The 21,008-nt window shown below is 37.9% G+C and overlaps 1 protein-coding gene and 1 long non-coding RNA gene across 2 annotated transcripts in view; one reads left to right on the top strand and one right to left on the bottom strand.

Annotated features, from left to right (window-relative positions):
* Nucleotides 1–269: 269 nt before the first annotated feature.
* LOC138440303 (uncharacterized) lies at nt 270–3,112 on the bottom strand. Its single transcript, XR_011256987.1, has 2 exons — nt 2,981–3,112; nt 270–2,527 (listed from the first exon to the last, which is right to left on the bottom strand). It is a non-coding gene; the product is annotated as an uncharacterized lncRNA (long non-coding RNA).
* Nucleotides 3,113–3,140: 28 nt separating this feature from the next.
* SRFBP1 (serum response factor binding protein 1) overlaps nt 3,141–21,008 on the top strand; it is a 62,023-nt gene continuing 44,155 nt past the window's right edge. The window contains exons 1-3 of the mRNA XM_069589540.1: nt 3,141–3,349; nt 17,015–17,103; nt 18,112–18,184. Coding sequence (XP_069445641.1) covers nt 3,314–3,349; nt 17,015–17,103; nt 18,112–18,184 — 198 coding nt within the window. The 5' untranslated portion in view covers nt 3,141–3,313. The remainder of the gene's footprint in view (nt 3,350–17,014; nt 17,104–18,111; nt 18,185–21,008) is intronic.

Here is a 21,008-nt window from a genome sequence, read left to right as displayed (position 1 = left end):
TGCAGGGTCCACAGGAAGGATGGCTGGTGAGGGCTGTGCATGGGACACAGATGAGGAGGCCCACTGCTAGGGTCCACATACAGGCAGGCCTGATGCTAAGGTCCACACCTATACCTTTCCAAAGGCCACAATAAAATTAGAACATATGTGGGGGAAATGCTTTAAAGGGAAAAAAAACACTATATGAACAAAGCAAAAGAAACTGAAAAAGCACACGATGAATTTCTTCAACCATTTCTACATATCAAAAAAAAAAAGCTAGACAAATACAAGAAAACTACCTGAGTTTTATTATTCACTACAACAAACACAAAATGTCACTTCAAATAGTAAAATATTAAAGCTATTCCCATTAAAATCAGGAATGATCTAGAATATATTAGAAGCTCTAGCAAATGTAAGAAAAGAAATTTCTGTTAAGTCACCCAGTCTGTGGTATTTTGTTGTAGCCTGAGTAGACAAATACAGTGGAATCTGAGAAAGTCTTAAGAAACTTCAAGTTGGAAAACTTGAGTCCCCATTGTATATGTTTGGGAATCCTTACTTCCACTAAATGGAACACTGTAATAAAGACAAAAGAGGTCTCATACCAGTTGCTTTTAATGGTAATACTATTGCTGTTTCATATCTCTGACAGCATTTACTTGATCCAGCTCAGTTCTTCAAGAATAAAACAAGCAGGCACTGCTTTCTAGAGAAACATGTAGCCTGATTAACACAAATATTAATAATTATTATTAGAGGACATATTCATTACTAGAATCACCTTTGTAAAGAATCAAAATTTTTGAGATTGCAGCATCAAAAGACAGAGATGATAGATAGGGAAGTGATACATCAGGGACAATGAAAAACTACTAGTCACTTTAAAAATGATATCTAAGTTTACTGAAAGATTATCACATAAAATTAGCCATGTGGTGCTTAGCCATGAAATTAAAAGGTGCTTACTCCTTGAAAGAAAAGTTATGATCAACCTAGACAGCATATTCAAAAGCAGAGACATTACTTTGCCGACAAAGGTCCATCTAGTCAAGGCTCTGGTTTTTCCAGTAGTCATGTATGGATGTGAGAGTTGGACTATAAAGAAAGCTGAATGTCAAAGAATTGATGGTTTTGAACTGTGGTGTTGGAGAAGACTCTTGAGAGTCCCTTGGACTGCAAGGAGATCCAACCAGTCCATTCTAAAGGAAATCAGTCCTGAATGTTGACTGGAAGGACTGATGCTGAAGCTGAAACTCCAATACTTTGGCCACCTGCTGCAAAGAACTGACTCATCTGAAAAGACCCTGATGCTGGGAAAGATTGAGGGCAGGATAAGGGGACGACAGAGGATGAGATGGTTGGATGGCATCAGCGACTCAATGGACATGAGTTTGAGTAAACCCCAGGTACTGGTGATAGACAGGGAGGCCTGCTGTACTGCAGTCCATGGGGTCACAAAAAGTCAGACACGACTGAGTGACTGAACTAAACTGAACTGATCACATAAAAGAATCAACAGTACATAAAAAATTTCAAAATAAAAGTATAAAACTGTAAATAATAATTTTAAAGAATTATGGAATCATATTAAAAACACCTTTTTCCTGAATTAGAAGACAGATTTTCCATAAGCTCTATATTTATCTTTAAAACATCCTTTCCTATATATTTTATGACTAAAGTGCCTACTCCCAACTGGGGTGAAAACCCCCTTCACTCCAGGAGATCAGTTTTGATAAGAAGAACTAGCTGAATAACAAGATAATTACAATTTCAGCATATGATTTATGAATACAAAAACTACCTTTATGCAACACTAGTCAAACAGGAAGTTGGGGTTAATCCACCTGTGCCCAAATCACACATTAAAGAATACCAATCCAAAGACAAGACTAAGTTGTAAACTGAATACAGACTCAGGAATCAAGAGCATAGACTCTACACAGCACCCTCTTTTGGGGCAGAAGCTCAGAAGTGGGCCTGGTTTAAATTTTCTTTCATTACAGTATTGAAATTCTTAATAAGTTTGCGAATTTGAGTTTTGTTAAGTGAAATCCAGTGGGACAATGGAACATATGTCAAGAGCTTAGTCTCAGATCAGTGTGGTCTTTCCTATCACATACTCCCATTCGGATTCTCTGGCTTCCTACTTCCCAGACTCTGCCTAGCAATTGCTGCCATCTTGGTCCAGTACAGACACCCCTCCCTGGGGCCTCAAACATGAGTCCCAGGCACCTGTGAAGGTGGGCACTAGCCCCAAGGCATCCCGGTTGCTTGAAGGAGCACCTCATTAAACACCAAATAAAAAGCACATGACAGGTCAAAAGACACCACAGAAGAAAAGAAGAAACTTTCCCCCACTTTTTGAATTGGGGCAGGGGCAGGGGGCAGGGAACGGGGTTGGGGAGTGGTGCCCTGCATTTTCATTTTGCCCTGGGCCCATCAAATTATGTCACCAGCCCTGGGGTCCTGTAGCAGTGGTGGGCTCCAGCTGGGCAACTCTTGGGAAGACACTTGGCTCCTCAAAAGTTTGTTTCCAAATCTGTAAAATAAGAATAATAGTTCCTATCTCTTTAGATTTGAATATTTTAGAGATAATTCACGTAAAGCGTTTGTCCCAGCACTGGACCCCTTATAAAGCTCAATACTACCAGGTGTTAACTATTAATAATGTTACTTAATTCCGACTCACTCCTTGGTTCTCTGCATGCACATTATTCAAAACAGCCATTTTCACAAGCAGCAGCAACGGTACATCATGGTTTTGCTTATATGTTCTCTATATAAATTTAAACCTTTCAGTATGCAGAAAAATATGACCATGCTTGAGCTATACAGTGAGGACAGGGGAAAAAGTGAATCTAACAAAATGCTTGTCAAAAGCGCAGAAATCTTCACAAAAGCTAGGTAAAAATTCGGGGCAAAACTGGTCGCTCAAGTGATCCCTTCATAAAGGCTTTCATTCCCATTGAGACAAGAAAAACAAGGTCCTTACAAAGCTGAGCCCATTTTGCAAAGGAATATAAGAAAATCAGCATCCTGAAAAACTTCTGAAGGCAATAACTTGCAGAACACCCTCTCAGCCACCGGCCTGCCTGGTTTCCATAGGAACACGCAAATCCGGTACGGCGCACTCTACGCAGGAAGTTGTTCTTCGTCATTTCCGCTCCTGTCAAAGTCAGTGTACCTTTTACTTACGCGTCTGCTTGAGCAGACGGCGGATGCATTTTGGGCCACTGAGGCCGCCGTTGGGGGCGTGACGACGCATCCGCTTTCCGGCAGCTACAGTTCACGTGCGGCAGCGGCGGATCTTCTGCTAAGAGCTGCCATGGCCGAGCCGGGGACTTTGAACCTCAATAATGAGGTGAGCACGGAGGTCTGGAAACGTGTGGGGCTGACTTTTAGGGGCCTCAGGACGGCTTTTCTGCGTGTTTTGGAAGGGTCTGGGACGAGGCGGGAAGTGCACCTAACAGCTCAGGGCGAATTTTCTGGAACTCTGAGGACTGACAGCCGTAACTCCCCACCCCTACTGTTCCACCTCCTGGTTTCTAGGTGGCTGAAATGTCTTTGGCCGTCGGTTGTCTTGAATGTTTTTTCCATGGACCTTGGGAAGATCATTTAATTTCTCTATTCAGTAACCGTTTGTAAAACGAAGCTCGTGGTAGTACTTTCCTTGAGAGGTTGAGAGCGGTGGCTTTCCCTAGGAAATTGCTCATCTTGAATGAGACCGTATCATTTATAAGGATGAATGCTTCTTCAGTACCTCATTTCTCCTTTCAGCTTTTGTTCCATTTCTCTGCTACCATCTGCAGCAAAATTTTAATACTTGCTGCCCCCAAGTTTTCATCTCACCTCTCTTAAATCCAGTCTTTTCAGACATTTGCCCTCATCACCGCCACCCTTACGGGTTAATTTCACTAGCTTACCGTTTTTTGTCATTATCTCCTTTCTGGTTTCTGGTTCTATTCAAGAAATTCAAAAGTCATCGAAGCATTGAAGTAGGCTGGAAATTGGGGGTCAGTTGAGAACTTTACAGCTCCAGCAAAGGAAGTTCTTCATATATATTCAGTTGGTATGTGTCTGCTCTTTAGACATACTTTCTGTTTTTAAGCAATCTGTATTCAGGTAGGAAAGGGTAATCAGCATCCATCAATGATACAGAATACTCACAGAAAAAAAAAAAAGATACTTAGTGCAGAAAAGTTTACAAAGAAAGCAAAATGAAATGAGTGATATTTGGTCCTGATCTTCAAGGATCTTACACAATATTGCATTTAGTGATTCAGTGAAGGGGAAAGAAGGCATTCTAGCCAGAGGGACACATAGGTGAAGAAATAATGTTTTTGGTGTAAAAAGAAAAAAAAAAAAGGTAATATAAATATGGCAATGGTTGAGAAGTATGTTTTTATATAAAACATTAAATTCTCTAAAAGTATGGGGCAGGGAGTGGAAGTGGGAAACATCTTGAGTTATACAGGAGTAAAGAACACATTACTGACGAGAACTTGTGAGATGAAGTAGGAAATAAAGATAGTGTATTACTGTCTTCAGTTCAGTCGTTCAGTCGTGTCAGACTCTGCAACCCCATGGACTGAAGCATGCCACGCTTCCCTGTCCATCACCAACTCCTGGAGTTGACTCAAATTCATGTCCATTGTGTTGGTGATGCCATCCAACCATCTCGTCCTCTGTCCTCACCTTCTACCACTTTCCGTCTTTCCCAGCATCAGGGTCTTTTCAGATGAATCAGTTCTTCACATTAGGTGGCCTAAGCATTTGGAGATTCAGCATAGCATCAGTCCTTCCAATGAATATTCAGGACTGATTTCCTTTAGGATGGACTGGTTGGACCTTGAAGTCCAAGGGGCTCAGAGTCTTCTCCAGCACCACAGTTCAAAAGCATCAATTCTTCGGTGATCAGCTGTCTTTATAGTCCAACTCTCACATCCATACATGACTACTGGAAAAACCATAGCTTTGACTAGGTGGACCTTTGTTGGCAATGTAATGTCTCTGCTTTTTAATATGCTGTCTAGCTTGGTCATAACTTTTCTTCCAAAGAGTAAGCATCTTAATTTCATGGCTGCAGTCACCATCTGCAGTGATTTTGGAGCCCCCAAAATAAAGTCAGCCACTGTTGCCATTGTTTCCCCATCTATCTGTCATGAAGTGATGAGACCAGATGTCATGATCTTAGTTTTCTGAATGTTGAGCTTTAAGCCAACTTTTTCACTCTGCTCTTTCACTTTCATCAAAAGGCTCTTTAGTTCTTCGCTTTCTGCCATAAGGGTGGTGTCATCTGCATATCCGAGGTTGTTGATATTTCTCCCAGCAATCTTGATTCCAGGTTGTGCTTCACCCAGCCCAGCATTTCTCATAATGTGCTCTGCATATAAGTTAAATAAGCAGGGTGACAATATACAGCCTTGACATACCCCTTTCCCTATTTGGAACCAGTTTGTTGTTCCATGTCCAGTTCTAACTGTTGCTTGCTGACCTCCAGATTTCTCAGGAGGCAGATCAGGTGGTCCAATATTCCCCTTTCTTTAAGAATTTTCCACAGTTTGTTGTGATCCACACAGTCAAAGGCTTTGGTGTAGTCAATAAAGCAGAAGTAGATGTTTTTCTGGAACTCTCTTGCTTTTTCTATGATCCAGCGGATGTTGGCAATTTGATCTCTGGTTCCTCGCCTAAATCCAGCTTGAACATTTGGATTCATGAACCATCAAGGTCATGGTTCGTGTACTGTTGAAGCCCGGCTTGGAGAATTTTAAGCATTACTTTGCTAGCATGTGGGATGAGTGCAATTGTGCAGTAGTTTGAGCATTGCCTTTCTTTGGGATTGGCATGAAAGCTGACCTTTTCCAGTCCTGTGGCCACTGCTGAGTTTTCTAAATTTGCTGGCCTATTTCGTGCAGCACTTTCACAGCTTTATCTTTTAGGATTTGAAATAGCTCAACTGGAATTCTGTTACCTCCACTAGGTTTGTTCATAGTGAGGCTTCCGAAGGCCCACGTTACTGTCAGGTTAATAAGTCTGGATTTCACTTGACAGTAGACAACAGGGTATATTGAAGAGAACTCTTGAAGGTATTTGGTTTATATTAATAGCCATATGTTAAGCTCATGCTAGTTACAGAAAGCATTTGGTGGTCTTTTTTCCCATTAGATTACAGGTGAGGTATAAAAGCCCGTAATCGGAGTGATGTCCTTGGAAATTCACTGCAAATACTAGTGAGTTTCCCGTTCGATTTTGAAATTACTCTGAAGAGTGGTGACAGTCGTTTACTCTACTCTTCACTTAGGGTTCTTTCTTTTCCCTTTTAGCTAGTTTCCAGCCCTCTTCAGAACAGTTAAAATTTGACCTTTAGGATGTTGTCACCAATTTCATCTCAGTATGAGCTAGGTGTCCATTCTTTATGCAACCAGGATGCGTCTATGCTGAAAGCATTTGTTTACCTGTTTCTCTCTTTTTGTGTGTGGGTCTATCGCCTGCACCATGTGTGATCTATGAATGTTTGCTGGATGATTGAATGAACTAATCAAATTAGGAAGTTTATACATCCCATTGGAGAAGGCAATGGCACCCCACTCCAGTACTCTTGCCTGGAAAATCCCATGGACAGAAGAGCCTGGTGGGCTGCAGTCCATGGGGTCGCTAAGAGTCGGACACGACTGAGCAACTTCACTTTCACTTTTCACTTTGATGCATTGGAAAAGGAAATGGCAACCCACTCCAGTGTTCTTGCCTGGAGCATCCCAGGGACGGCGGAGCCTGGTGGGCTGCCGTCTGTGGGGTCACACGGAGTCGGACACGACTGAAGCAACTTAGCAGCAGCAGCAGCAGCATACATCCCATACTGAAGTCAATCTTATATGTTATAATATGAAAGTAGGGCAAAAAAGACAAAGTGGTGATGGTGGAAGAAAAGTGTTATAATTTAAAATTAATAGAATGACTACAAAGGGAAAAACATATTGCTTACATAAAAATTCAAAAACCCAGGGGGAATAAATAAGACAACCAGTTAGAAGAAAAGATAGACAGTAGATATGACAGATAAATGGCTAATGTCATTACTATAAAATAGCTTAATGGAAACGAAGAGAAATAATCTCATAGGAAATCGGGTAAAAGAAATGAATTAACTTCTTTAAGGGAGAAATATATATATGAAAAAGAATTCAAATTCACTGTCTTCTTTAATGTCTTTCCATTACTTTTTCCCCCTTTTAAAAAAATTTATTTATTTTGAATTGCAGGAGAATTGCTTTTCAGTGTTGTATTGGTTTCTTGTTGCCATACAACAACTCGAATCAGCCCCCTCCTTCTTGAGCCTCCCTCCCACCCCCATCCCACCCCTCTAGGTTTTCCTTCATCCCCGCTATCCTAATCCAAGTTATATCGCCCAGCAGAACTGCTGTCATTGCCTCCCAGCTACTTGACCCATCTTCAATCTGATCTCTGTAGTGCAGATGGAGTGTGATCTTAAAAACATGCATAATCATGTGTTTTCTTGCTTAAAACTGATACGGTGGTTTCCTGTTGCTTTTGGTCAAGACTGCTGCTGCTGCTGCTAAGTCGCTTCAGTCGTGTCCAACTCTGTGCGACCTCACAGACGGCAGCCCACCAGGCTCCCCCGTCCCTGGGATTCTCCAGGCATGAACACTGGAGTGGGTTGCCATTTCCTTCTCCAATGCATGAAAGTGAAAAATGAAAGTAAAGTCACTCAGTCATGTCTGACTCTTAGCGACCCTATGGACTGCAGCCTACCAGGCTCCTCTGTCCATGGGATTTTCCAGGCAAGAGTACTGGAGTGGGGTGCCATTGCCTTCTCTGTTGGTCAAGACTAAAGAAGGCCAGTCTCTCCACTATTATACCACACCCCTCACCTGCCTCAGGCACTGTACTTAAGCCACACTGGCTTTCCTCCCTGTCAGTCATAGCCCTACCATGTGCATAGATGGTATTCCTTGTATCCTTAGCTCCTTTTCCACCCAGTACATTCTATACGTCTTTTGTTGCTTTATCAGGGAAATGGTTCTTGACTTCCATTTACTCCTTTTGTGAGCTTTTGTAGCACTATTTACTTCTTTTTAGCATTTGTAAGAATTGCTTAATATGAGGGACATGTGAACATGAGAGATTTCTTATGCCCTCAACCTGACTAAATTTTTGCTCACCATCATATCCTCAGTGCCTCTGTGTTTACTGAGTAACTTGAGACATTGTTTTTTTGATCCTTGATAACTGAATAATTAGCTCTTCTGTAACTGAGATTCAGGAAGATTTCAGGGATCATATAACTGCCTGAAATTATGTGCAATTTGTTGTGCTTATGCCTGTCTCTGGGGGGCAGAGGTTTTGTCGTATTTGCAAAAATTTGTAAATTTCTGGTATTATCTTTGAAATATTGATACTCATATCTGTGGTTAATTGATTGGAATCCCTTTTCCATAATTTTTAGTTACAGTCTTTTCTTTTAAAAACTTGTATGGCCAGCTAATTTACAGTATATTTAATTTCAGAATATCTTGTGAAAATAAAAGCCTGACTGCAGACACAACTATTATATTATGTGAACTTTAAATATGTTCAGCCCTAATTCTTTTTTTTTTCCCAGTTGTTTTCCAAGGCTGACAGCTGACAGTTACAGAACACTTCCTAACTCTAGGTTCTTAAAATACATGTAGTAATCACTTTTTACTTAACCTTATGATTATTTATTGCATATTTTATCTTCAAAAGTACTCATGTGGACTTTGAAAAGAGAATATTTAACTGATTTGTAATAGTAGCTTCCCTAATCTTTAACATTGTTCCTTGTGTATGGGTAATAATAAGTACTATATACTTACTCGGCAGATAAAAGTATGAATAGTTCAACTTGAATCACTTAATGTTTAAATGAGGGCGAGAAATCTGCTAAATGTAAACTTTTTTCTCCCTTTCCATCAGAACCAGAAAAGGGATGTATAATTGAAAACAATAGTGCCAAGGCTTTTAATGGATAAAGAATTTGTGAATCTAGAGCCGGATTTTCTCTAGTCATGTAGGCTGCAATGGTATATAAAAATGAGAATTAGAAGGTGAAACATTCTGATATGGTAAAGTACTTTAATTCCACAGGAGAACCAAGGGCTTCTATATGAAACTGACATTATTTTATTCTTAATAGCATATTATCAAGGAGTCTATTAAAAAATTGCTTTCCATGTCCTTTAAGATAGTAGAAACTAAAATGCCAGAGAACAAGCTGATTTGCAAAGGCTTATTGTCAAAAACTGATTTTGTATATGTTTTTGAAGTTGCAAAACTCAAGTTTTATAATTAAATATGTGATAACTTTTAAAATAATTCTTTACTGAAATACTAAACTAGGTTCGGTATAAGAGAATCATTTTCTGTTTGGTTCTTTAACAGTTTTAGGAAATTAAGCTAGGTGGCAGCATATACTCAATCATGATTAAGTTGTAGACAATCACCAAGCACTCTAGAATTTTTAAATTGTTGTTCTTAGAAATAAAAGATATAATTCAGTAATAAGATATCATCCAATAGGTCAAATTAGAAGTCCTCTGTATAACGCTGTAGTTAATGTTATTAACTATGAAATAATTCAAATGTATGGAAAAATGATACAAAAAATATCCTTGTAATCTACTTCCTATATTTAGCAAATATCAATATGTTGCCATATCATAGTGCTTGAGTTCACCTACCTTCCTTTCCACATTAGAAGTAAACATTACTCATTCTGTATGTTTTCTCATATGTATTTTATAATTTTTGTAACATATACCCATAGTCATAACCAGTGTATAGTATTACACTTTACATGTGTGATATCATACTGTATAAATGCAGTATCATACTATGTATTATTCTAAAAGTTACTTTTTCACCTAACAGTATTTTCAGAGTTTATCCATAATACATATAGATCCCTGCGTTGATCTGAAATAGTACATTGCTTATGCTTTGTTTATATCCAGCATTTTCTCTCTTATGCAACATTTTGTAAGAATGCCACATTGAGTAGTCTTGTGTGTAGCCTTCTTCTATAGCTGGAGGTATGTCTTCTGGACAGATTCCTGGAAGTGGGATTTTGTTAGATATTGCCAGTTTTCCCCAGAAGGAGTATACCAATTTGCATTCCGACCAGCAATGCATGAGTTCCTGCTCAAAGTCTCACAAGCAGAATGTGTTACATTCTTTTGTATTTGCTAGTCTGCCAGGTGTAAAATGAAAGTGAAAGTTGCTGAGTCATGTCTGACTCTTTGCTACGCAGTGGACTATATAATCCATGGAATTTTCCAGGTCAGAATACTGGAATGGGTAGCCTTTCCCTTCTCCAGGGGATCTTCCCAACTCAGGGATCAAACCCAGGTCTCCTGCATTGCTGGTGAATTCTTTACCAGCTGAACCATAAGGGAAGCCCAAGAATACTGGAGTGGGCAGCCTACCCCTTCTCCAGCAGATCTTCCTGACCCAGGAATTGAGCCAGGGTCTCCTGCATTGCTGGTGGATTTTTTACCAACTGAGCTAGCCCTGAGTAATGAGTGGACTTCCCTAGTGGCTCAGATGGTAAAGCATCTTCCCTGGGTTGGGAAGATCTCCTGGAGAAGGAAATGGAAACCCACTCCAGTATTCTTGCCTGGAGAATCCCATGAACAGAGGAGCCTGGTGGGCTACAGTCCATGGGGTCTCAAAGAGTCGGACACAACTGAGCAACTTCACTTAAGTAATGAGCAAACAGAAGTTTTAATGTGTCTTACAAAACAGAGGAGTCCTCAGATTTTTTTTGGCACTACAAGCTTCTCCAGAGCAGCTGGATCTTTGAATAATTGTTTTCTAATAACCATGTGTTTGTGTTATAAATTAATTCATATATTATGTAAACAAAGCATAAGCAATGTACTATTTTAGATCAATGTAAGACATCTATATGTATTATGGATAAACTCTGAAAATACTGTTAGGTGAAAAGGTAACTTTTAGAATAATACATATTATGATACTGCATTTGTACAGTATGATATGTGGGCTTCCCTGGTGGCTCAGACAGTTAAGTGTCTGCCTGCAATGAGGGAGACCTGGGTTTGATCCCTGGGTCAGGAAGATCCCCTTGAGAAGGAAATGGCAACCCACTCCAGTACTCTTGCCTGGAAAATCCCATGGACAGAAGAGCCTGGTAGGCTACAGCCCATGGGGGAGACAGCACATGGGGTCGCAAAGAGTCAGACACGACTGAGTGACTTCACTAATTCATATATGTAGCAAAGTTACTACATAACCGAAAGAGGTTGGCTAATTGACAGACTAGCAGATAGCCAACTAGGCATAATTTCAAAGTAACATTTACATTTAACCACAGCAAGGGTTTTAGTTGCGTGATTCAGTGTTGGGCTGTGATAAGATCTGTCCCCATAATTGAGTTATTCCCATCCAAATTGGAGTTTCCAAGGCTCTGAGCTGGGGAACCTTTCTCTGAAATCTTCTTGATTCAGAAACTGCCAGCTTTTGCTCTTTGTGGTTCCCTTTCCTGTGTTTATATTGAGTCTTGCCCATATGTTCACATGGTCTTTTTCCGAGCAAGTATATTAGCTTTTCATTTGATCATCATCGTTTTTCTACTGTCTACATACGGGTTGATCCAGGTTACCATTACTGTGTTCAGATTTCACCAGGTTAACTGAGGGCATCTCTGAGCCCAGGTTTCAGGTGATACCTCACTTTCAGCGCATGTGTTTTGTGTGGATGTGGATGTTTGTGTGTCTTAGCTCTCCCTGTGCTCTTGCAGTTACTGAATGCATTCTTTTGCAGCTTAGAAACACTCAGTGTGGGCTTACCAGTCTCGGTAATGATGAACTAGAGTTTTGTCCTTCGGTTTTTGACTTCACACTCTTTTACTTCTTTTTCATTGTGTCTCTTTCCTGTCAGCACATTTCATTATTATTCCTGTTTTGCCCTTTCTCACTTTATTTCTCTTTCCTTCTTTTCCTCCCAAACAGTATTATACTCTTTTCACATTTGCAACAATCACAGTTATGTTTGCTTTTGGTTAAAGAATTCACCAAAGTGTGTTGCCCTCAAGCAGTACATTGGCCTTCTGACAGTCCTGGGTGTTTAAGGACTGTTTGTTGATGTCTGGGATATCTGTCAACCAGCTTCATAATTCCTGGGTGACAAATGAATTGGCAGCCTTTTAAATTCTAAGTAAAGGGCTACTGGTAGCTGTTTGTCAGTTGTGCAAAAATAAATTTAAATGCTTGGAGAAAGCTAAGTTTTTGAGACAAAGAGTGTGAGGAAAATAAAAGTAATAATTCCATTTTTATATGAAGTGAATATATATATTTTTTTAATATACTAAACTTACCAAATAACTGAAAAAGTTAATAGGCTAAAAAAGCATTTTTTGGCATCGACATGAAACTAAGTACATGAAGCATTCCCTTTGCTTTTCAGAATTCCCTTATGCAGTAATGACAAACATAGTGCTTCTTAAATTGGAGTTTTAAAATTGGAGTCTAGCTTTCCCATGATTGGAATGTAACTGAGGACCGGTTCTGCTTCCTGCAGTTTATTAGTTAACTTATAAACTGCAGGGTACAACAATTGGAAACATTTGTTAATATATTTTAATGCATAATTTATCACTTGCTATTCATTTTATGATTGACTTGACTTTCAGAAATGGATCATAATCCACTATTAGGCTGCTTTTGAAATGTAGCAGTTCATTTTTGTACTTAAACCTGATCTCAGTGGCTTTTTGTTTATGCAGGTATTTTTTTTTTTCCTAAATAGATCTAACTTTGAAACAAATTCTAAAGAAGTTAACGTAGATAGTGGAAATCTGATTATATTCCATTAATATATTACTGTTTAGAAACAGTGAATGATCACGGGAGTATTGCTCCTTTTCTGTTCATTTACTTAACAAATATTTATTGAACACGTGTTATATGTCATCTGCTATGCTAACTGTTAAGATACAATGTTGAATAAAACCAGATATTTTACTTTCATGGAATTTATAGCCTAGTGGGAGAAAGGCACATTAAGCATTATCAGATTAAAGGTAAAATATTAAAATAGGGCCATGATAATTCTATAAGCACTTTTTAACCCTCTGAGGGAGGCCAGGAGACACTTTACTGATAAATGACAATTAGGCCAAATCAGATAAGATGTTAACAAGCTAACAAGAGGGGAAAGGGTACTCCTAACAGAGAAGACAGCAGATGTACAGATTGGTGGTAGTTGTAAGCACGGTGAGAATGGACTGAAAGATGGCGCTTGTGGCCATCCTAAGAACAGTTGAAACCACTGAACTGAAGAAAGTTAAGTAAAGGTGTTACATCAGATCTACGTGTTAAAAATGTATTCTGAATGAGTTGTGGATAACTGATTGGAGAAGGACAAAGATGGATATTGATAAACTAGTTGGCAGTAACTCAGCCAAGAGAGCCAAGAAAGTCAGGATAGAAGGAAAAATGGAACAATTTGGGAGATAAATAGGAAATAGAAGTATTAGGACTTAGTAATAGATTCATTGTGAGGGATTTAGGAAAGAAAGTTAAGTTTATAATTGAAAAGGTTGTTCTGTCCTCTTAAATATGAAAGACCAAAAAAGAATTCCATTGAGAGTGAATAGCATGGGTTCAGTGTGAGTTGGAGATGTTTTTAAGCATACTTGAAATGTTAAGTAGGCAGTTACACATTTAGGTCTGGAGCTAAACTGGAGATCTCAGCTGATTGTAGAAATTAGGTGGCAAATTAAAACTGTATATACACATATGATCACTTAGGGCTAAAAAATATATCTTGAAAGGAAGAGCTGGCCTAATCAGTTCAAGACTGATTAGATGTGGATGTGTCTTCAAAGAAGACAAAGACGAAGTGGCTAGAGAGAAAGAAGGAAAACCAAAATAAGTATTCTGGTATACAAGAAAAGGGGAGTATTTTAAGAAGGAGAACTTATTCATCAGTATCAAATGCTGCTGAGATTTCAAGCAAAATAAGTCTGAAATATTCCTGTTGGCTTCAGGGACTTTTAGAAGTCATTGGTGTCTTTGTGACAGCATTTAGTAGACTAGTGGAAATGGAAATTAACTGGAATTACATGGCATGCATAAATGGAGTGATCTGTTTGAACATCTCTAAAAAACCTGACTCTGGGGCAGTTGAAGAGAGAGGATGCTTCCTGTAAACTTTGTAGTGAGGTTGTTTTGTTTCTGTTTTTGATGAAAATGACTCAAGCATGATCAAAAATCGGTGTGGACAAGGGGTGGGGACGGATATGGGGGATGAATTGGAAAATTGGAGTTGACATAGATAAACTACCATGTGTAAAATAGATAGCTTGTGGAGACCTGTTGTGTAGCACAGGGAGCTCAGCTCAGTGCTCTGTGATGAAGCAGATGGGTGGAATGGGGGGAGGGAGCTCCAGAAGGAAAGGGAAATATATATGTATACACACATGTAACTGACTCACTTTGTTGTACACTACTGACAGCATTGTAAAGCAACTGTACCCCAATTTTTTAAAAATGCGTGAGAAACATCCATTTAAGAGATTGACAATGCTAGAGTAAATGCATAGTTTGCAGTGAGCATTCTAGGAAGGCAGAAAAGGATGGGATCCAAAATACAGTTAGAAGATTAGCCTCAGAAAAGTTTAGTAGTATTTCCTATATTGTGACTTTATTAAGTGCTTCCCAGGTGGCTCAGTGGTAAAGAATCTGCCTGCCAGTGCAGAAGCCACAGGAGACATGAGCTTAATCCCTGGGTTGGAAATTGGAGGAGGAAATGACAACCCACTCCAGTATTATTGTCTGGAAAATCCCATGAACAGAGGAGCCTGGCGGGCTTATAGCCTTTGGGTCACAAAGAGTTGGATATCATTGAGCATGCACATAACTTTATTAATAGAGGGGATGGGTGATGCAAGGAAATTTACATTCATGATAGTAGAAAGATGATGGCACCCATCTGATGTTTATTTTCTTCATGAAATTGAGAGGGAGAGGAAGAAAAAGGTTAGATGTTTTAGGAAAGCAGGCACACATTTAGAGTAATGATTGCAAAGTGAATGGACCAAAGTATGTATTTATGTATGATAAGAAGTGTAAGGACTCATTCGAGATTAGTTATGATGGATATCTAGTAGATAGAATATCTCAAATGTTCATGGCTCTTGAGGTACTGTGGTAAAGAACTCAGAATATTGTTTTTATCCAGGTACACTAACCAGAGGGATGGGTATAATATATTGGCAAGTGTTGGTTATGTACCTGAACTAGATAAGAGAAGGAAAATTTAAAAGGACTAATCATTTGAGGAAAAGTATAGGGCTTCCTTGGTGGTGCAGAGGTTAAAGCGTCTGCCTGCAATGCGGGTGACCTGGGTTTGATCCCTGGGTCGGGAAGTTCCCCTGGAGAAGGAAATGGCAACCCACTCCAGTACTCTTGCCTGGAGAATCCCAAGGACGGAGGAGCCTGGTGGGCTACAGTTCATGGGGTTGCAAAGAGTCGGACACGACTGAGTGACTTCACTTTATAGGGGTCAGTGAACTGGTGGTTCCAGTGAAATCGTAACACCTTTGTGGTGGCTGGGGTTGAACATGCAAGCTGAAAGAAGTTTTGATCTCAGTGTATAGAATTTGAATTGATGGTTTCAGACATGGAATAGTCATGGACAATGACAGGGACTACAGTGAGACCATGAAAGTGGGTGGCTGTGATGGAACAAATTAAGTCATTAGAAAGGAGGAAATCAAGGAATGAGGCTATAATATTGGGTAGATTAGTCAAGTGGACATCTGCATCACCCAGAATAATGGCAAAACTTATGGTGGAGAGAAACTGTGGGTTGGTCGCCCATATTGTCAATGCATAAGGGGATGAATGATATTAATGAAGGGTAAAAAAGTAACAGCTAAATACAGGAGCCTTGTAAAAACAGAATGATGTTGCTACTGTTATTTTGGCAAGAAGAATTTGAGAATTATACATGCCAGACACTCTTGCTTGCAAGGCACGGAAAACATTATGTAACTATTGCAAGGGCCCTGCCCTTCAAGAGATTATAGAAAAAGACCGCTTTATGAGCAATTAGTGACAGTACAGTGGTAGGTGCTGCCTACAGGTATAGTGGGAACTCCAGGGATAGAATGACTGTCCTACTGAAGAAGTCTTTGAAGATTTCACAGGAATGATTATATCCAAACTGAATTTCATGTAGTTCTTAAAGTGGAGAATGGGATGAAGGACATTACAGGAGGAATTACATATGTATGCCTCTTAACAGTGATGGAGAAAACATGGACTCAAAATGGCAGCATCCCGTTGCACTAATAGCATGCAGTTGTTTATCAGTAGAATATTTCTCTCTCTTGGCCAACAGTTATTTGTTTCTTTTGGTTTTTTTAATTCTTAGAGCTCAGCATTGTTCTCTAATAGGGTAATTTAAAGTGTCTGTGTGTGTCTGCATGGTGCCTGCCCTTGTGTTTTTCAAGTTACGCTTAAAATGATTTGTTAAATATAAATGAAAGGGATGTGCTCAAAATAAGTAAAATCACTTTCATACATTTGCTTTTGTTAATACAAATGCTCATTCAGTAAATTAAATTCCTACAGTTTATAGGTGAAACTTTGTTTTAAACCACAAGGATTTAGAGATAAATATGATGATCTCTGATCTCAGTGAGTTCACAGTTTATTATGTGCCAGACCCAACAAGATATAAGTGTAATTTAAAACACTAGCCACTGGGAATGCTGTGTTTTGTTCTGTGTTTTAAATCATGAGATGTTTCTCATAAGTCCTCATACACTTGTTTAGAATGTCGATTTATTTCTTATTCCTTCACTGTTAGGGAAGAAGTTAGATTTCATCAAGCTGTAAATAGAGTTAAATGAAACTCGGCCAGAGTGGCAGGCATATTCTGTATTATTAGTATTCACTATAAGGTATATTCTCTCTTGAATTAAGACTCTCTCTAATTTTGGCTTTATTCCTTGAAGGTTGTGAAGATGAGAAAAGAAGTGAAGAGAATCCGAGTTTTGGTTATCCGAAAACTTGTCAGGAGTGTTGGCAGACTGAAGTCAAAAAAGTTAGTCATTCAACGTTATGGTCCTGTGACTAATAAAATGTCAAAAGTTGTTTTTGTTCAGTATTTACAAAATTTGAGGGTGGGGCCTGGAGGAGTAATTAAACTTCTTACTCTTACGGCACTTTATGTGTAGACAGATCTTGAGTGAGGTAAACTGTGCTGTGTCAGCATGTGCTCACATAGTGCAGACCACATTCACTTAAGATGTATGAGAAATTCTGTTTTCAAAACTCTTCTTTTGGCTTTGTCAAACTGAAAAGTCTTTGAAGTTATTTATATATTTTATGTTATTAGAAGTTATTCTTTTAAGATTTTTTCATATAGGCTAGCAAATCAAGTGATAGTCTGAATCAATTATGAAGATTTTATATGACCGTATTCCTTGAATTGCTGATTAATTTGAAATCTTTAGTACCTTTTGGAAGTATTTGTCAAAACATTGTGTTCCATTTAAGTTTTTTGAAAAAATAATGTTTTATATTTTTGTTCTCACTAGTATGAGAACAAAAGTATGTTATTTATACTTCTTATGCTTTAAAGCATGAATACTTACAAAGTCTTCAAACATGTTTTGTTTCTGGTTAATTTCTTGTTTTTGTGTGTATGCTTCATAAGGTAGCTCTCCTCTGATACAATTATATATTTAATTTCTTTAGGTATTTATTTAATTCCAGAAAACAAATTTTCATTTAATTATATCCAAGCTTATTGCTTACATGAAATGCAATGTGCTGTTAATTGACTGGAAAGTGTTATTCGGCTTTCCTATTAAGGAATTAGAAGACAAGCCATCAGTGATAATAGTCATTAATATAATGCCAAAATCTTGGGTTTGTTGATGGAGTTGGAGTATGCGTTGGATGGGGGAAAGGGCAGTGCAGGATGACAGAATGCTTGTTATTTAGAGATGATTAAGCTTTTCCAAAAGAAATGGAGAGACTTTTTATTATGATGCTAGTCTAAAATAAATGCTTTTTCTGGCTACATATTGTAATGTGTCTTTTGCAGGGGTACCGAAGATGCACTGTTAAAAAACCAAAGACGAGCACAACGATTGCTCGAAGAAATTCATGCCATGAAGGTGAGAACTTGCGTGGAGTTGTGCATGTGTGTCTTTCCATGTCTCCTGTCAGCTGCATCTTGCGTATGTGTGTTCGGTGTTACTCATTGAATATAACTGTGAGTTGGCTAAGGCTTGTTTGTGTGGATCTGTTTGGTGAAGAATGTAGCACTACATTTAGAAAATTAGATTTGTTTACATTATTTTATGTTGTTTACTGAAGTTGTTAAAGTACTAGATTAACTTGAGTCAAAACTGCCAGATTAAACTCATCTATATTTAATAATGCTTCATGCCTAAGGTTTCAATTTTTGCTAAAAGTTTAGGCATGAAGTCTAAGTTAAGTTCCTGTTGTTTGGTAATGTGGATGGTGATATTGGTGGCTGACATCATGCTTTGCCTATTGCCAGCTCTATAAATTTTTGTGTGGTGGCATCACCATTTTATTCAGCTCTGTAGTAACTTGAAATAAAATTAGTATTGGACCAAAATGATCCGTATTTTCGTTTCTTTCAGCCAGACTCTTCGCTAGCATAATTTTTAGGTCTTCTCGCTGTTCTTTGTGGAAACTTTCATTTACCAAATGACATACTATTAAATGTCTGGAAGACTGTTTTATTGAAGAACTTAAAAACAACATTTGGTACCAGCAATTACCTTAATTGCAGGGTCATTTTGCATGTATGTTTGACTATTATATTTTGGTAGAACTTCTAAGTTTTGAGATAGATAAAAGAGCAAGAGAAATCTCTAACAATATTTTAATTGAGTTAGATTATCAAAATTTCTCACTGTTTTTTCCTTTTGAAAGGATGATAAAGTGTCCTGTAAGACAAAGTTACCATAGTTAATCTGAATAGAAACAGATGTAGGACGTGATTCTTTGGTGTGAGGTATGGTTTTTGTGGCTTTTTTCCCTTAATTTGTATTATTTTTCACAGGACCATAAAACTCATGGAATCCATTTGATGTGTCATAAGTTTTAATATTCTTACTGTCCAGCCATTCATTCAAAATACTCTATATTTGACTCTTAATTATTATTTGTATCATTTTGTTTTATACGTTATTTAGACTTTTTTTTTTTCATAAAATTCCTATGAGAAATGAAATCTTTAGAGATTTTTGAGGATAACACTAAGGTAAGAAGTTAGGATTTGTGCTGTTGTCTTTCACTTTCTCTTAACCAAGCTCCTTACTAAATTACATTCCTTACCTAAATTTTCCCTGTAATTTCTTCTGAATAGTCATTTTTGTAGTCCTAAATTATTCAGAGGCTTTGAGCTACTATGTGGAAAGGATGGATTATATACAGTAAGCCTCTGTGCATTGTATCAGGAGTTTAGAAACAAAAGATATTCATTAATCTTTAAAATACATCCCTTCCATAACTCAATAATGAATTTAATTTAATTAGAAACAAAGTTGTCCTATTTGATCTATATGTGAAACTTGTTCTCTGTAATTCTTAAACCCCACCAGCAGTAGAAAATCAGACTCACTGATAAAGTTCATAGATTTACAAGATTACTGTCATGATTATAGTTTTTATTTGTTTCTGTTTTCCCTTGTGTTTATAAAAGACCACTGTGGAATTGTTGCCTCATAGAAAGCTAAAATTCATTGCCTGATATAGTCCTTGAGTCATAAAATTAATAGTACATATATTTCTTGAGTCAATGTCAGTGGTTAGGGTAGTTTAATTTGGATACTCTACCTTCAACTTTCACAGTGCTGTTTAAAAACTGGATTAAATCTAAATATAAAAACTAGAAAAAGAGTAAGTCTATATGTTTGCTTTCCTTACATGTCAAATTTCATTCTTCAGTTATGGCTGTTTTACAAAATTGGTCTACTTTTCTTTCTAAAAGAAGCAAATACATAAAGCATTTTTAAATTGAAAGATCATTTGTAATTTCTTAAGGGAATGTTTTATCATGTACATGGGAGTATCAAAGAAATAGTCATGAAACAGAAAGCTCACAGTCTCAATTAAATTGGAAGAAAAAGCCTTTTCTTACTCATTTTTCCAGATGAATTTTTTCCTCGGCTCATATACCACTACATTTTTATGGTCTTGTCCTATACTTGCTTTCTATGATAATAGGGTATTTTGTTGCAAGAGGACTTCCTTAAGAAGAAAACCTGAGGTATTTTTAGAAATAAGAGTTTGTTTTTTCTGGTCAAGGAAAAAAAATTGCCTGGTCTTTATGATACTATAAAATGATAGATTCCAGTTTTATAGCCTATAATGTATGAATGTGAAAGAAATCTTGCTGCCTTTTCTAATAGTATTCACACTTTTAACTTTGATTCTGGTGTATATACACTGGCTTCTGAAACAGTTCTTTCTCTTTGGATATTAAGTGGCTTTTTGACTTAGATCTCTAGGTTGTTAAGCTAGAGAAGGAGATAGTAAAATTAAACCATAAAATGAAATTAATAAAAATGTACAAGTCTTTTTTCTCAATAATAAGGGTTAAATAACTAGCTTTTATTCTTTACTATGTACCGGGCACTGTATTGTGTGTTTTATATTCATGACCTCATGAGGTAGATATCATTATCTCCATCTTACAGAGTAGGAAACAGGCTTAGAGAAGTTCAGCAGCTTGTTCTCGGTCAAATAGCTGTTAGGTAATGATCTAGTTGTAACTATAAAGTTGATAGTGTTAGCCATTTCTCTATACTCCTTCATTAAAATGAGAACTTCTGAAATATATGTAGGCTCTATCTCCTAAAGATTGGATGAGTTAGTCACTCAGTCGTGTCCGACTCGTTGCAACCCCGTAAACTATAGCCCACCAGGCTCTTGTGTCATGGGATTTCCCAGGGGAGAATACTG

Source organism: Ovis canadensis, chromosome 5, assembly GCF_042477335.2.
Source record: "Ovis canadensis isolate MfBH-ARS-UI-01 breed Bighorn chromosome 5, ARS-UI_OviCan_v2, whole genome shotgun sequence".
Classification (NCBI taxonomy): Eukaryota; Metazoa; Chordata; class Mammalia; order Artiodactyla; family Bovidae; genus Ovis; species Ovis canadensis.
The sequence above is the reverse complement of the archived record's forward strand: the minus strand, read 5'-3'. Positions and strand labels throughout refer to the sequence as shown.